At 36.2% G+C, this 15,801-nt stretch overlaps 1 protein-coding gene across 1 annotated transcript in view; it reads left to right on the top strand.

Moving 5' to 3' along the window:
- The window catches only part of LOC150102168 (E3 ubiquitin-protein ligase rnf8-like), a 125,145-nt gene that overhangs the window by 38,125 nt on the left and 71,219 nt on the right, over positions 1 to 15,801 (top strand). Inside the window, exon 5 of the mRNA XM_090399167.1 lies at positions 14,951 to 15,172. Within this exon, the coding sequence (XP_090255293.1) occupies positions 14,951 to 15,172 (222 nt within the window). The remainder of the gene's footprint in view (positions 1 to 14,950; positions 15,173 to 15,801) is intronic.

Here is a 15,801-nt window from a genome sequence, read left to right as displayed (position 1 = left end):
ACTTATCATGAGACCACACATAACAATGGGCATTCTCTTATGAACTTCTGCAATAGCCATAACATGGTAATCACCCAAACCAAATTTCCCCATCCAAAAGGAAGACTATGGACCCGGGAACATCTAAATGGTTCTCTTTCCCAAATAGACCACATTCTAAATTAAGGGGATAAAAATCCCTTATTATTTTACAGCCAGTATGCGAAACTCTAAGATTGAAAACTACGATCTAAAAGTTTCATGCCAAAGAACTATCGGCGAATCCAAGCGTAAGTGACCATCTGGAGTACAACAGTACAACACCAAGGCAACTCGAAGCAAAGGTGGAGCAAGCTCCCTCACTATCCTTGATATTTTCTCATAATATAAAAACAAACAGCTCCTAGGAGATGTAATACTGCTTTACATTATGAGGAGAGAGGTCACTACCCAGGCTGGTTTCAACCTTTTTTTGAGGTCTCATCAGTGAGTAGCTAGACCTGGATGATATCAAAGTTTAAGTGAAAAGAACTTACATACCTTCACTATACGAATGCCAGAAAGGTGTGCCCATATATTATATTATAACTAAGATGAAAAGCCAAAACGGCTCTTTTTTCTGGCGAAGTTAATTAAATTAAGGGGATAAAAATCCCTTATTATTTTACAGCCAGTATGTGAAACTCTATGATTGAAAACTACGATCTAAGAGTTTCATGCCGAAGAACTATGGGCACACCTTTCTGGCATTCGTATAGTGAAGGTATGTAGGTTCTTTTCACTTAAACTTTGATATCATCCAGGTCTAGCTACTCACTGATGAGACCTCAAAAAAGGTTGAAACCGGTCTGGGTAGTGACCCCTCCTCATGATGTAAAGCAGTATTACATCTCCTAGGAGCTGTTTGTTTACATTATGAGAAAATATCAAGGATAGTGAGGGAGCTTGCTCCACCTTTGCTTCGAGTTGCCTTGGTGTTGTACTACCAGGCGGTCACTTATGCTTGGATTCGCCGATAGTTCTTCGGCATGAAACTCTTAGATCATAGTTTTCAATCTTAGAGTTTCGCATACTGGCTGTAAAATAATAAGGGATTTTTATCCCCTTAATAATTTAATTAACTTCGCCAGAAAAAATAGCCATTTGGCTTTTCAGACCACATCCTAATCAATGGAAAGTGGATCAGATCAATCAAGAACTGTTGAGCATATAACACAGTTGAACTAAACTCTGACCACAGAATAATCAGTGCCCACATTAAACTTTCACTAAAAGTCTCTAAAAACAATTGGGACAAACTAAATAACCCACAAATTGCAGCATCTTTCCACAGCACATTAGAAGACAATATGGTTAAAGATCCAGCTAATGAAAAGTATAAAGGTATCATTGAAGCAATAAACATAACATCCAACAAAATTCTTGGAAGCAGCAACAAAAAAGACTCGGAGGAAAAATGGATTACCCCTGAAACTGAAAAATATATAGATGAAAGAAATAAAGCAAGGAAACCCTACCGCTTAAACAGGAATGAAATAAATAAAGATAAACTAGACATTTTAAATAACAAGATCAATGAACCAATGACCAGAGAGACAGAAAATCAAATAAATAAATACTGTGAGGAACTTGGAAATTATAATAAAACTGGGGATACTAGAAACACTTTTCAAATGATAAATTATATCTATCATCATAAAACAAAAAGAAGTGGAAATATTGTCACACATGACAAAAACGGTAGACAGCTATTAGTAAATTTGAACTTGATGAAAGAATGGAGAAACTACTTTCAAAAATTACTGAATGTTGATAATCCCCAACATTCAAGTCAGCTAGCAGACCTGCATCTAACCACCACTCTACCAATAAATTCTGAAGACTTCACTGAAAATGAACTAAAAATAGCAGTAGATCAAACCAAAACAAGAAAGTCCCCAGGGGATTGATGGAATTAGAGCAGAAGCTTTCAAAAATGCTGGCTATAATACATATTCCAATCTCCTTGCCATAATGAATCAACCTTTAAACACTGGAATAATATCTCAACAATGGAAACAAGGCCTTATTGTTCCTATACCCAAAAGGGCAGTCTTAATAGAATGGATAACTACAGAGGTATTACTTTGCTATCAACCACAGTTAAAATCTACAATAATATGATACTCAATAGAATAGAACCTTACTTAACACCACTTTTAAGGAAAAACCAAGCTGGATTTCTAAAAAAAAAATGATATACAATAGAACAGATACATTGTATCAGAAGAATCATAAAAGATTCATGTGATAAAAACTTACCACTCATTTTAACCTTTATAGACTTCAAAAAAGCCTTTGACTCCATTAATAGAGAAGCAATGTTTAAAATACTCAGCTTCTATGGTCTACCCTCAAAACTCATACAAGCAATCTCAGTGCCTTATAAAGATTGTAATTCTGCAGTAATCTTTAAAACAGAAACATTTGAATCATTTCCAGTGACAACAGGAGTCCTGCAAGGTGATGTACCAGCATCTTATTTGTTTTTAATATGCTTAGACTACATCTTCCGGACCATCAACAGAAGATCTTGGTTTTAACATTAAAACATCCACCCACACCATTCAAATAACTGATCTTAGCTTTGCTGACGATGTTGTACTTATTGATACAGAACCAACAAATGCACAAAAAAATCTCAGTCTACTAGAGGCATAGGCTAAACTTATTGGTCTGCAGATCAACATCCAAAAGTCCAAAGTATTCTCAATAGGTTGTGAAAACTTTATACTTCATATCAACAATAAACCCTTAGAAATAGTAAAGGACTTTCAATACCTTGGATTGTACATCAGCAATACAGAAAATGATATCAGAAAACGTAAACAGCTGGCTCTAGTCTTCCATAACAAACTCCGCCCCATCTGGAAATCATCATTAATATTATTAAAGACAAAATTAAAGACTATACCATGCAACCAGTAGATCCATCTTCTTGTATGGTTCTCAAAAGTGGACAATAAGCACCAAAAAAACTACAGATCTAATTAACTCCTTTGGAACTACATGTCTCAGACTGATTCTTGGATACACCTAGATGAACCTTGTCACTAACTCTACTGTGCTAAATCTGGCTAAGCAAGAACCACTTGTCAGTATAGTCAAAAAACTACAACTCAAATGGCTTGGGCATCAACTCAGACATCCTGAAGTCTTCCCCTTTTTGGAATTCCTCATCCTGTACAAACCAGAAGATGGCAAACACAGTAGAGGAAGACCATGCAAACAATTTTGGCAATACATAAGTGAAACCATCAGTAGGCTGAACTGCAAAATTCTGTCTGACATTACCAGTTAGCTCAAGACAGAGAGACTTGGAAGACCATAATTTGCAATATTTAATTTTTAATATAAATCTCTTTTCCCTTTTCACATTGTATCGTATTATGAATAAACTATGTATGTATTTCTGAAGAAGTCTGTGACAGAGACGAAATATTGAAATGATTAAATCTTCTCGCTAATTGTTTCTTTGTGCTGCAATTATTCCATTGATGATAGAAAAAGAGTTGTCCATACATCCATATGGAAATAACTCTTTTTCTATCATCAATAGCCTCCTTCTTTACCATTTCTATCTACACAAAATACATCACGCTTTCCATCTCTATTTCTGATGTTTCTGATACTTCTAGCATTTGTATACAAACATAACAGCTCGCTCCTGGTTCTATAACAAGTTTCACTGGTACCACTTATTAGAGATGAGTTCTCCATAGGTTCCTTGAGTCATTTCTTTTTCTCCATCCTCATCCCAGAACAGTCTTCAAATCCAATAGTTTTTCCTATATCTCAAGTAATCCCCTTCCCTTTTTGCCTACATACAGGGTGTTCGGGATAAATTTGACAGTTTCGTAAGGAAAAAGAAAATCTTCTTTGTATCTATTAAATTTAATGAATTGACAAAAAAACATTACAGGCAGAGTTAATTACAATACTATCAACAAGATTTACTCAAAATAACCACCATTAGCATCGATCACAGCTTCAATTCTGCTTCGGAACCTCGAACAAGCTGATGCTACAGTCTCCCTGGGAAGGGCCGCAAAAACTGTTTTAATTTTATCCATTAACTGGGCTTTTGTATTACTGGAAGTGCGATTGGTGTCTTTTTCAACTGCGCCCCATACAAAATAATCCATGGGGTTAAGGTCTGGGGAGTTTGGAGGCCAAACATTTGGACTGGTGAAGTCGTAGAAATTTTCAGACAACCATTTTTGACTTTTCCCAGAGGTGTGGCAAGGGGCCGAATCCTACTGCCATACATACGGCCTACCATTGGCTACCCTTGTTATCCAGGGCTTGACTACAGTTAGCAACTCCACGAACAAAGCCCGAATTCCAATGCCAGGGTTCTTCAACACCTGTTCCTGCAGATTTGCGAGGAATTCTGCTGTACGAACGCAATCAGATCGTCTGCTAGGGATCTTTCTTCTTGCTACATCCTCGTAGTCACCATTGCAAGTCTCTAGTTCATGCCTGATTGTTTTTACTGTATTCAGGGAGCATTGGGCAGCAGTCGTAATATCCTTATTTTGATGGCGGGCACGAATCATCATGATACAAGTTATTCTCTTCCATGATTCAGGTGGGTTCCAGCTATCCATCCTTTCTGACATCTTGTATATGAATGAAGAAGGGTCCAAACTTTTAAATGAAGAGAAGTGTGTGTTAATACATGTAACTTACGGAAAAATATAATTAATTATAAATATGTCAAATTTATCCCGAACACCCTGTATATGTTCACATCCTGTTGGAGCATCAACCATTCTTATGTGTTCCCTTTCTACTCTAAGTTTCCTCATTTACCAGTCTGTCTTGCACACTTGTTCTCTCATTGTCTACTCTTCTGCTACCCACTTCTTCATTTATAACCATTACTTCAATCTTTTGTTACTTTCCTGCTTTTTCACATCATTTCTTACTTGTTCAGATTCATTCTCTGCATGCATTTCTTTCCTTTCCAGCAGCAGTCTCTCCAAATGACTCGCACCAAACTATTCATATGCAGTCCATCACTCTTATACAGTTCAGTTCTTTCTTCAAACTCTTTCCAAACATTAACAAACTGCACTCCTTTCTCTACACACATTTTTGCTGACATATTATTCATAATTCTTGCTCTCTGCCTCATGTCATCACTGTCATATCTGTGCAACATAAACTACCTTACTTATCACACTATTATCTTTTATCCTTCTCAACAACCTCCTAATATCCAGACTTATATTCTCCTTGTTCCCAGTCAAGTCATTTGTCCCCACTACCAACTCCTTTGCTCACTTACTTCTCACATCCAACACCTTAATCACTGTTCATTTTACCTCCTGGAGAACAAGCCTTGTGCATCTTCTCATTTACCGCACCTCTAATAATCAAATCACCATACAGCACCACTCATAGGTCTTTCGTTACCTTTTTCATACTGACATCATTTGTTTTTGTCTTATTCACTCTTCCATAGATCTCTAATTCTCTTCATTTCACTCTGACACCTCCTCTTTTGCCTCACCTTCACTAACTCAGCTTTCAAATCTTGCATCCTTTTTTCGTTATCATTCACACTGTCTATTTTATTGTTAGTAACACACACTCACTTTTTTTGCCATCGACCCCTCTCACCACTTTATCCTTAATTTCAGTCTGTTTTTCTATGTCATTATCACTCATTTTATCGTGATTCGAACTTGTTTTCCTCGCTATCACTTCTCCAAGCTCTCTGGACATTCGCACAGTCTTCAACTGCAATGTCAGTTATGATTGCATGTTCCCTGCTCGTATTTAAACAAACCTCACAATCCATCAGAATATCGCATTTCTATATACCCATATTTGCTCTATTCTCTTATTAAGCCTATCTAGACAAATATCTGCAATATCTTCCCATGCATACATTCACAACACTGTACCATTTTATCCCCACCATTTACTTTGTCTTCTGCGTAGACCTATGCAGTGATTTGCCTTTCACCACCAGGTTGTATCAGTGTGCTAACAAACAAAAACAATGAATTTACGATAATATCACCTAAGAAATTTATCCCAAACAATGTTCCACACTCAAATCTCACAGTAATACTTAATCTATAATTTAGACAATATTGACACATATTTAAACATAAAATTTATTTATCTTGCTGCAGTTCACACGACGACTGATGTTTAACTCAGCCACCTAGTACTGCTCTGCTGACATCTGCCTAGATGAACACAAAAAATGCATCCGCTGTCACAACTATGGTTAATCAGGTCTAGCAGACTATGCCTTGGTGGATACCTTGCACAGAATCAGATGGAAGAAAACTATTATTCTCCATCACAGTAAATACAACTTGAATCATTTTAGAATCAGTGGCAAATTTTATTCTTAGGCTTCCTGCCCAACATCTAAGGCTAGCCAACAGCATCCATATAGGGCATCAATCATAAGGCTTTAGTTTTTATATATTCTAATTTCATTTCTTCTAGTGTTTTTTTGTGTGTGCTATTACAATTTTAACATTGTATTCCTGAAGAAGTCCCTATGACCGAGACGAAATATTAAAACAATTAAACCTGCTCTTTATGGGGTTTGAGGTTATATTTGAGAATGGTCGTGTAGCACTTGTGTAACATTGGTGATTTTTATCTGTTTTATTATGTTTTTTTTTTCTTAGAAAATTAATGTATTATAGTGTATTAGTGTAGATTTTCATGTTTTTAGAGTATTTAGTGTCTTTATGACATTTTTATTGTGATATTGTCGGCATGGCACCAATGTGACAAACAATAATAAATTTAGTTTAATCCTTTATCCAAGTGTAAGCAAACAAAGTTTGCACCTGAAAATATCTTCAGGACTGAGATAAGGTGGTGCAACTTGTAGCAAAGGTGGACCAAGCTCTCATCACTCCTTGTCTCAGTATCTCCCATAATGCAAAGCACATCTCCTTGTGGATATGTATACTGCTATGCATTAAGGAAAGCGCCACTACCCAGACTGGTTTTGACCTTTATTGAGGTCTAGTCAGTGGGAGGCAGATCCAGAGTGGTGATACTAAAGCAGAAGCAGTGGAGAGGTCATATTTGCCTATACGAGTTGCCAAGCGGTTTGCTACAAGTTGCCTAGGGATGTATCACCTTACCTCAGTCCTGAAGATATTTTCAGGCGCAAAATATTTTTTGCTTTGTTTGCTTACACTTGGATAAAGGATTAAACTAAATTTATTATAGTCTAACCAAGTGCAAAATAAACTTCCAACGTGACAAACAATGGCAGCGAAGACCACGTTGTCTGGCGATTTGAATTTGTAGGATTTTATTCATTGCAGTGTGTGAAATGTATTCATTGAGAAAATTAAGGAATATATGGAAGGAAATTGAAACTGGAGAGAGAGAGAGAGAGAGTGAGTATGTATTAAATGTATCAAGATACTCACTTTTGAGTGTCTGTTAGGTGATGAGAATGCAGCAAATACTAACGGTAAGATGGAAAATGATGTTATTTTATGTGCAACTATGGAAATAGAGCAGAATGAAATGGACATTAATAAAGAAATAGCACACTTGAATAGGACAAAGTGTAAAAATTGAAAAATTGCAGAAGTGATGAAATTAGCAGGGCTGAAAAGAGAAAGAAGTAAGTGATCCGAAGGAATAATAAAGACTGACCGAACAAACAAGAAAAACAAGTTAAGGAGAAAATTATGTATGGAGATTTCAGTCATCAGGGGAAGTACTCAAGGAAAGTGTGACAGAATCGTGTTTCCCGGGTGCAGAAATGCATGATATTAGCTACATCATCTGGATGCAAAAAGGTAAGTCAGAGGAGATGATTTCTTGATTAGTACAAATGATTTGCGAGGCAAGAAGTATTCTATGAAGGAGGATGTAAAGGAGTTGTTACAGGAGGCAAAACTGAAGAGCGAGAAGGTGAAGATTGTAAGTCTCCTACTATGCCATGATAAAGGTAAACTGAGGAGGAGGGCATTGGTAGCTAGTGAGTCTATATGTAGATTGTGCAGAAGGAATGGTGTAAGATTTGTTGATCTGTGATCTGTGTTTGACAGAAAGAAGGATTTGTACAATGCTGATAAAAGTCATCTAAATGGTTTTGGTTTCTGGAGAAAGCTTTGTTCTCCGAGCATGCTGAAGCACAAATTCAGGAAAATTTAAGCAATTAGGTGGGAGCAAGTGAGTTTGTGTGAAGGCACCCCATGAGGCGAGTGAGTGTGAGAATGACCAAGTGTGGAATCCAGTCTCACAAGCAAAAATATTGAATAGGATAGTCAATTCAGGTAGTAAAGGTGGATGGAGGATTAAAGGGATGCTGCAGTTTCTATATACTATGCCAGAAGTATCAGGAGCAAGAGGGCGAAGTTTTTGGCATTGGTTAGTGCAACCTCACCAAAAGTTATAGTTATTAGTGAGTCTTGGCTAACAGCAGATTATTACTATTATTACGGGCAACTCCAGGGAGTCATTGGACTCATCGAGGGAGGCCCCAAATCATATTCATCACAACTATTTGACATTCATACAGTATCTATCATACCTCGCCTTAAACTCATTCACTGTCACAGCATCCACCACAGACTCAGGGAGCGCATTCCATTCATTCACTACTCTAAAAGTAAAGAACCCAGCTCTAACACCTTTACTAACCACACTTTTGCCCAGTTTCCATGGATGTCCCCTAGTCCTCCCACAACCAGCCCTGTTCTCAAAAATATCTTCTGAATTAATTTTATAGAAACCCTTCAGTAATTTGAATGTCTCAATCATATCTCCCCTCCTCCGTCTATCAACCAATTTTTGCAACCCACAAATCCTCAACCTGTTCTCATACGGTTCATTCCACAGACCTGCTATCATCTTGGTCACTCGCCTCTGGATCCTCTCCACCTCCTCCCCATCAAGAAGAAACCTAGGTGACCAAATCTGAGCACAGTAGTCTAGATGGGGTCTTATCAAGGCTCGATACAGAGGAACAATAACCTGCTTGTCATCGTATTCTTCAGCAACCAAGTGATTTGATGAGCTGTTTTGGTCACTTTTGCAATGTGTCCCCTAAATTTCAATTCCTTATCTACCAACACTCCTAAATCTCGTGCCTCATCAATTTCCTGGAGCACGGTTCCACTGCAGTAAACTGCCGCCAATCTTTTCACCCCAAAATGCATAACCTTACATTTTGCCACATTAAACTGACATCCATTCTCCTTAGCCCAGACCTGCAATCTATCCAAATCATCCTGCAAAATTTTGACGTCATCTGCATTCACTATTGCCCTACCCAACTTCGCATCATCCGCAAACAAATGAACTGTTCCTCTCAGATCATTTCCTATATCATTTATGAACAAATTAAACAGCAGTGGTCCAAGAACAGATCCTTGTGGCACACCACTAGTCACAGGCCGTCTTGTGGACTCTACTCCCGAGTAAACCACTCTCTGATATCTCTCCGTCAACCACCCTCCTATCCATCTCACCAACCCTATGTCCATTCCCATATGCTGCAATTTACTGATTAGAATTCCATGTGGAATCCTGTCAAAGGCCTTGGCAAGGTCCGGTAGAATCACCGTAAACCCATTACCCTTATCCAGTTCAGCCGTCACTGTGTTATAATACGTGAGCAAGTTACTGAGGCATGACCTACCCTTCACAAAACCATGCTGGCCCCGATACAGTATCCCATTTTCTTCTATCCAATCTTGTATTTTCCTCTTGACTATTTTCTCTAAGACTTTGACAATGATTCCTGATATGCTAATCGGTCGGTAATTTACTACAGCAGTCTTGGAACCACCTTTATGCAGTGGAACTATTTTCCCTTCTTTCCACCCGTGCAAACACGGGTGGAAAGAAGGGAAAATGAGGGGGAAAAAAGAGGGGAAAGAGTAGATGACGTAGTTACAGGGATTGAATGTGAAGGGTTTAGTATTTTCATAGAAGATGGGATGGGGGAAGGAGTACTGCTGATGATAGCAGATGAATTGCACCCAAAAAGAATAGGAGACAGGTGGGAGGGGTGGCTGTTCATATGAAGCAATCTGGTGTGAGATTAAGGCCAGGAAGATAAAATAAATTGTATGATTTGAACTTTGTATTTTTTAATATTTTTACACTTCTAGTTTTATTTCAAAACTGTTTTCTTTACTATTTTCCATTGTAGTTTAAACATTGTGATTAATTTTTACTTTAATTTTTTAGATGCTAAGTTAATTTATAATGACATGTAGCATCCTTATTTTTATATATTTCTTTCAGAAAGAAATTGATAACTTTTTTTTTTTGCAGTGGGGGGGGGTATCATTCCTAGAATCATAACATTATCAGCTCCTCTAAACATCTAAAATTCACCCTATCTTGAGTGATGACTGACAACTTGCCATTAAGACAAATTGTGGTTGTGTTAAAAAAATAAAGTATTTTCAACCTAATGCCATCTATCAAGGATTTAAACACTTATTCAAGGATTTGAGAAACACTTTCATAGTGAATAGTGCATATGTTTACATGGCCACAAGCAAAACAGTAAACATGTGCTATTATGAAATTTTCATCCTTATGATCTTAGGTGTGCCTAAACAGTAATCAAATTAAACCATAGACTGAACGAGTCCCCTGCCCCATCCTTTTTTGAATGCATTAAAAAAAGTGTCAGCCAATTCCACTAAACTGATTTTCTGAGGTATGCAAAAATTTTTGTTTCCAGTTCAAATGTGTGAAATATCATGTGCCTGTTAATGTAAAGTATGTACTATACTCAGAAGTAAAATACTAAACTCACAAGATGCCATCAAATAGAATGTTTACTCAATTTATTTTCAAGCCCAGTAAAGTTTGACCATCTTTTTTATATATTTTTTATATTAGTTAATTGTGTTTTTTTTTTACTTCAATGGAAAATAAATCTTAGTTTTGCTCTCATCTTATCGGATAAGATATATTTTTGTTCAGGAAGCAACATAGCGAAAAAGAGATGTATGCAAATATTTTGTGGTCATGCATCACACATGCATGATACTCAGTCTGGATATTGTACTTATAGAGTACGTATAGATGTGCATGCTTCATCCTGTTTTGAGATTTCAGACCATTCAAAAATTTTTATAAAAATAAATTTTAATGATTCAGTATAATTTTTGAATTGGTGAATTTACATACTTATAATGTACCCTCAAGAAAAACAGTGTTGTTAGCAAATAGGTTTCATTGGAAGAAAACTAGCTAGTTTAAAAAAGTTAATGGATTTGATTGTGAAACTTTGTATCATTGAACAAACTGGAAAGATGTGAACACATGGTTTTTGAGGGATCTGGAAAAGTGGCCTCTCGCATTTCGCCTCCCACATTTCATCCCCTGTAGATAATGAGTAGGCTACAAAAATGTAAATAATACACTTAATTTTTTAATAATTTTAATTTATTTTGTTTTAATAGAATAAATGCACATTATTATTGTTTAAAACTCGAAGTTGTATGCAATGCCTCTAAGGTAATCAATCGCATTACTATTTTGAAAATCTTGGACTATTCTTTTGATTCTAGCAAAAATTGTAGCATATCTTGTTTCTTTGATTGCCTGAATTACCAGCAATTAGTTGTATAATTTCTAAATTGTGCAGCCCATGTTGTTTCTTTAAAGAATCAATGCATCGGTAAAGATTTGGGAATAAAATAGCACTCTATTCCCAAATATTCTTGTTGGTACGTTGCTGATCATTCAGTGTTCGTGTGTAAACATTCCACAATTGGATGGCAAAAATGGGCACTCCGTTGTGTTCTTCCAATATATGTATCATCAAAGTAGTTTGCAATCACCATAGCTTCAATAGGGAAGTCATCTGCTTCAACTAAATCTTCAAATGCTTGAATAACGTTAGCAGGAGGAATAAATGCTAATGCTGTAATCATTCGGGTCCAATGAGCAAATTCATGGTCTTGTTCGTATAGGGCTTTTAAGCCTTCATTCTGTACCTTTTGCCAAACGCTTTGGGAAAGGTGAAAAAAAACAATCAGTATTTACAATACCAGGAAATTCTTGTTGGAAACCTTGCATGGGACTTTGTTTGAAATCTGCCATAAGTTGCTGGGGTTGGAGACGTGGTTGTAGATTTTTAACTTCTTGAAGCAACTTGACGTATGTGGCACGAGTTTTGTTTGGTAGAAAGCGCATAGACCACTGGAATAACTGCATTGATTTGAACTACATGAATTGTATAAAGCTGCTGGAAATGTGTGGGTAAAAGTTTCATCAGAAGACCACTTCTGGCTATGCACCAATAACTGAAGATTGTTACTAGTGGAAAAAATAAGCTTGAGACTCGGGAGCAGTTCGTCCTGAGAATCATACATCAAAAACTGTTGTACATTACCATCGATAATAATTTCTTGATAATTTTGGAGAATTACTAGGTCCTGGAGATTCCTCGGTAAAGCAGGGGTACCATTGTTTAATCGAACGTGACGAATGGTTCATTTAAGTGAATCCTTTTTAGGAAGTAATGCGTGACATTGGCATGAGCCTCTGCAATTACTGATGCAACAATTTGCTGTGGCCGTTCGTTCGTGGTTGTTGCATGTTGCTGTATTTGACCAATCATTTGCAATGCTTCCTACCTTGCAGCTTGAGCTGCATGGTTATATTTAGTTACGACTTTCACAACTGGGCCTTCCAATCACGCCCTTTGCAGGTGGAACGATTTTGATAAACCCAGATTCAATGTTGTTCATCTACAGTTCTCTTTGAAAACACGTAAATATGGTTGTCATCATGACCAATTTTCTTTTGCATCTTATTGACGGAACACTTTTTGCCATCGTACACACAGGATTAATCAATCAAGATGCAAAAATAATATGCAGATATTGCACTGCCTGCAATGCTTAGCTTGTTCACGCGATGCACCACTGATAATGAGGCGGCAAAAACAACAAACGCGCGCTGTCCACTGCACCAGGAATGTGAGGAGAGCCAGATGCAGGAACTTTTGTTTGAATTTGGACAAATCAGAACAAGATTCACTTGTTACTGAAAAGACTCCTTTAAGTTTAGTCACTGTTCTCCCCCCCCCCCCCTTTCCCCATGTCCATCACTAACCACGTGACTATCGCCCTCATGGTCGAGTATGTATTCTTTCCATTGTAAAAAAATTAACAGTTCCAGTTAATCCTTTCACAACGGAAAGAGAACCCTGAAGACATACACAAGGGGAGAAATTAGTTTAAAAGCTACGTGACAATTTGTACACGAATGTAATTTTGAAAATTTGTTCAGAAAAGTTAGTTATCGGAAGCTCAGTTCGAATAATCGAGAGAGTTTAACATTGAATCTCCACTAAAGGGGCTGGGACTTCAATAAAAATTCAAGTTATCGAGTGTTGACTGTATTTACATTTTTGTAACCTACTTATTATCTAAAGGGAGCGAATTGTGGGAGGTGAAATGCGAGGGGCCACTTTTCCATAAACCAGTTTTTGAATGCCATATTAACTTTTTTCTTTAATTTAAAATAATTTTAAATTAAAGAAATTTTTATAATTTTCTAGTTATTATTAAATTGCAGCTGATAGTTGTTTATTTAATAATTTTTTTTCTTTTTTTATTTTTCTTATCACTGTTGAAGTGTAATTTAGAATTTTTTATTTTACTTTACATACTTTTTTTAAAAAAGTTAAAAATGGAAAAGTCGTAAAATTTCTCATTAAAGCACCATAATTAAAATATCACATATATTATTATAATATCAACATAAAGCAACAATTTATATAATTTTATTAAAAAAATTAAAAAAAAAGATACTTGTCCCCATCACTCACAATCATGAATATTTACTGTATGCCCACAGATGCGAGCCCCTTCAACACTTCTGTGCATGTCAGAAGAAGGAGAATCCATTCCAATAATAGGGTAATCAATCCGTCTTGTGGGATGAGTTGCTTATTATTGCACATTGGAAAATGAATATTGTAGCTTTTAAAGGGCTAATTATTTTGCTTGCATAACAGATGGAAAATTTTACATATAAAGCGCGTGATTTTGTGTATTGGTGACCAATTTGTACATCCTTTATTTTTTCTCTCCTTCAGCATGAATTGACTGTTCTTGGCAATATGCCATCCCCGGTTCTATGAACTGTGGGATTACCTTGGATACCCACTATTGTTGACTATGCTCAGTCCATAAGAGAGAGAATAAACCACCCACAATTATCCAAGATTATTTTCTAATTAAAGTTGTTTAGTGATATTTAAATAGCCACAGAAATGCAAATAATTTTGTTGTTGTTGCACGTGCTTTCTTTTCTGCTGCCATCAACTGCTTGCAAGTATACAAAATTAAGAGTTAATGCAAACTATTGTTAATGAACATCAAAATTCTTTTTTTTTTTTTTTGTTTAATACAGCATCTTTAAAACCCACCTAGTGGCAAATTCAAGCTTAAAAATAACAGGCGATCAACACATTCCATTGTCACTTAGTTTCAAATATTAAATTCATCCATCATATTCTGAAAGATTCCTTATTTCACGAGATGAAGATGAATTGCAGATATGTAATAAGCGTTGAAGGGGAGGACAGAGATTGTAAATAGGAAATGACGAGGAAACACAGGCTCCTGTATTGATCTAAAATGTTAATTATTCAATATTTAAGTCCCATGACGTCTCCTACAGTTTGCATACAGAACTTTGGCAAAGTCAGCATGCTTACTAAATCCTCTGACTATGCCTTTATGTTGATGAATTATAGTTAGTAAATTTTATAGACTGTCTAGTTTCCTTTCATCAACCCATTAAAAAAATGACAGTAATTTTAATCCCATATTCTTTTATGGTGATTGTATTAAAAAATAAATATCCAAAATTTATTCCAGAAGAAATTATTAATAATAAAATAGAAATACTCATTTTTAATTATAAAAATAAAATTAAACAGGAAATTCTTTTAAATGAGAGGATGCAAATACAAGCTGAACTTCAAAAGAATTTTGAGGAAACACTAGCTACAAAAGAAGAACAATTGAGAGAATATTTAGTTGTACAACAGATGGTATTAATAGAAGAAAAATCTTTAGTGGAAAAAAAGTTGGAAGAGTTAACTGAAAAAGATAAAGAAACAAAGGAAAAATTAATGAAAGATCAAGAAAAACTGTTGAAGGTAAGTTACATTTTTTCATCCAGCTTATGAAATTGCTGATTAATTTTGTTTTATAATGAAAATATTAATATTCTAGATCAGCCCTAAGTTGCACGAGGCATATGACTTGTAATAAACAAGAGACCTCCATGGAGTCAGACTCATCATAGGAGGCCACATATCATTCAAATCATTTGTCATACCTTCTCTTGAATTCATTGACACTATCTGCACTGACCATCCAAAGGCAAACAATTCCAATTGCACACTCTCTGCGAGAACAATCTAGGTCTGACCCATTTCTTGACTGCATTCATTTTCAATTTCTATTGATGCCCTGTCATCTTCTTCCCCTCCATAAAATGAAAATTTCCATCTACTAGTATCCTGTAGGTGTTTCAGAAGTTTGTAAGTCTCTTTTGCATCATCCCACTTTCTCCTGTTTGATAGGATTTGCAATACACAAATTCTCAATCTGTTGTCATAATCTGCATTCCACAATCCCCATAATCATCTTAATTCGAATTGCATCCCTCTCCAGTTATCTGCATCACTTCACTGCTTTATAGCCCCTATACTTCAGCTTCCTATCCACTAAAACTCCATAATCCCTAGCCTGTCAGTTTCTTCTAGTACATAATCTTGCCCAT

Source organism: Typopeltis vanoorti, chromosome 10, assembly GCF_054136105.1.
Source record: "Typopeltis vanoorti isolate ZY-2024b chromosome 10, IOZ_Tvanoo_1.0, whole genome shotgun sequence".
NCBI classification, from domain to species: Eukaryota; Metazoa; Arthropoda; class Arachnida; order Uropygi; family Thelyphonidae; genus Typopeltis; species Typopeltis vanoorti.
Note: the sequence above shows the minus strand (reverse complement) of the source record. Positions and strands in the feature narration are given on the sequence as shown.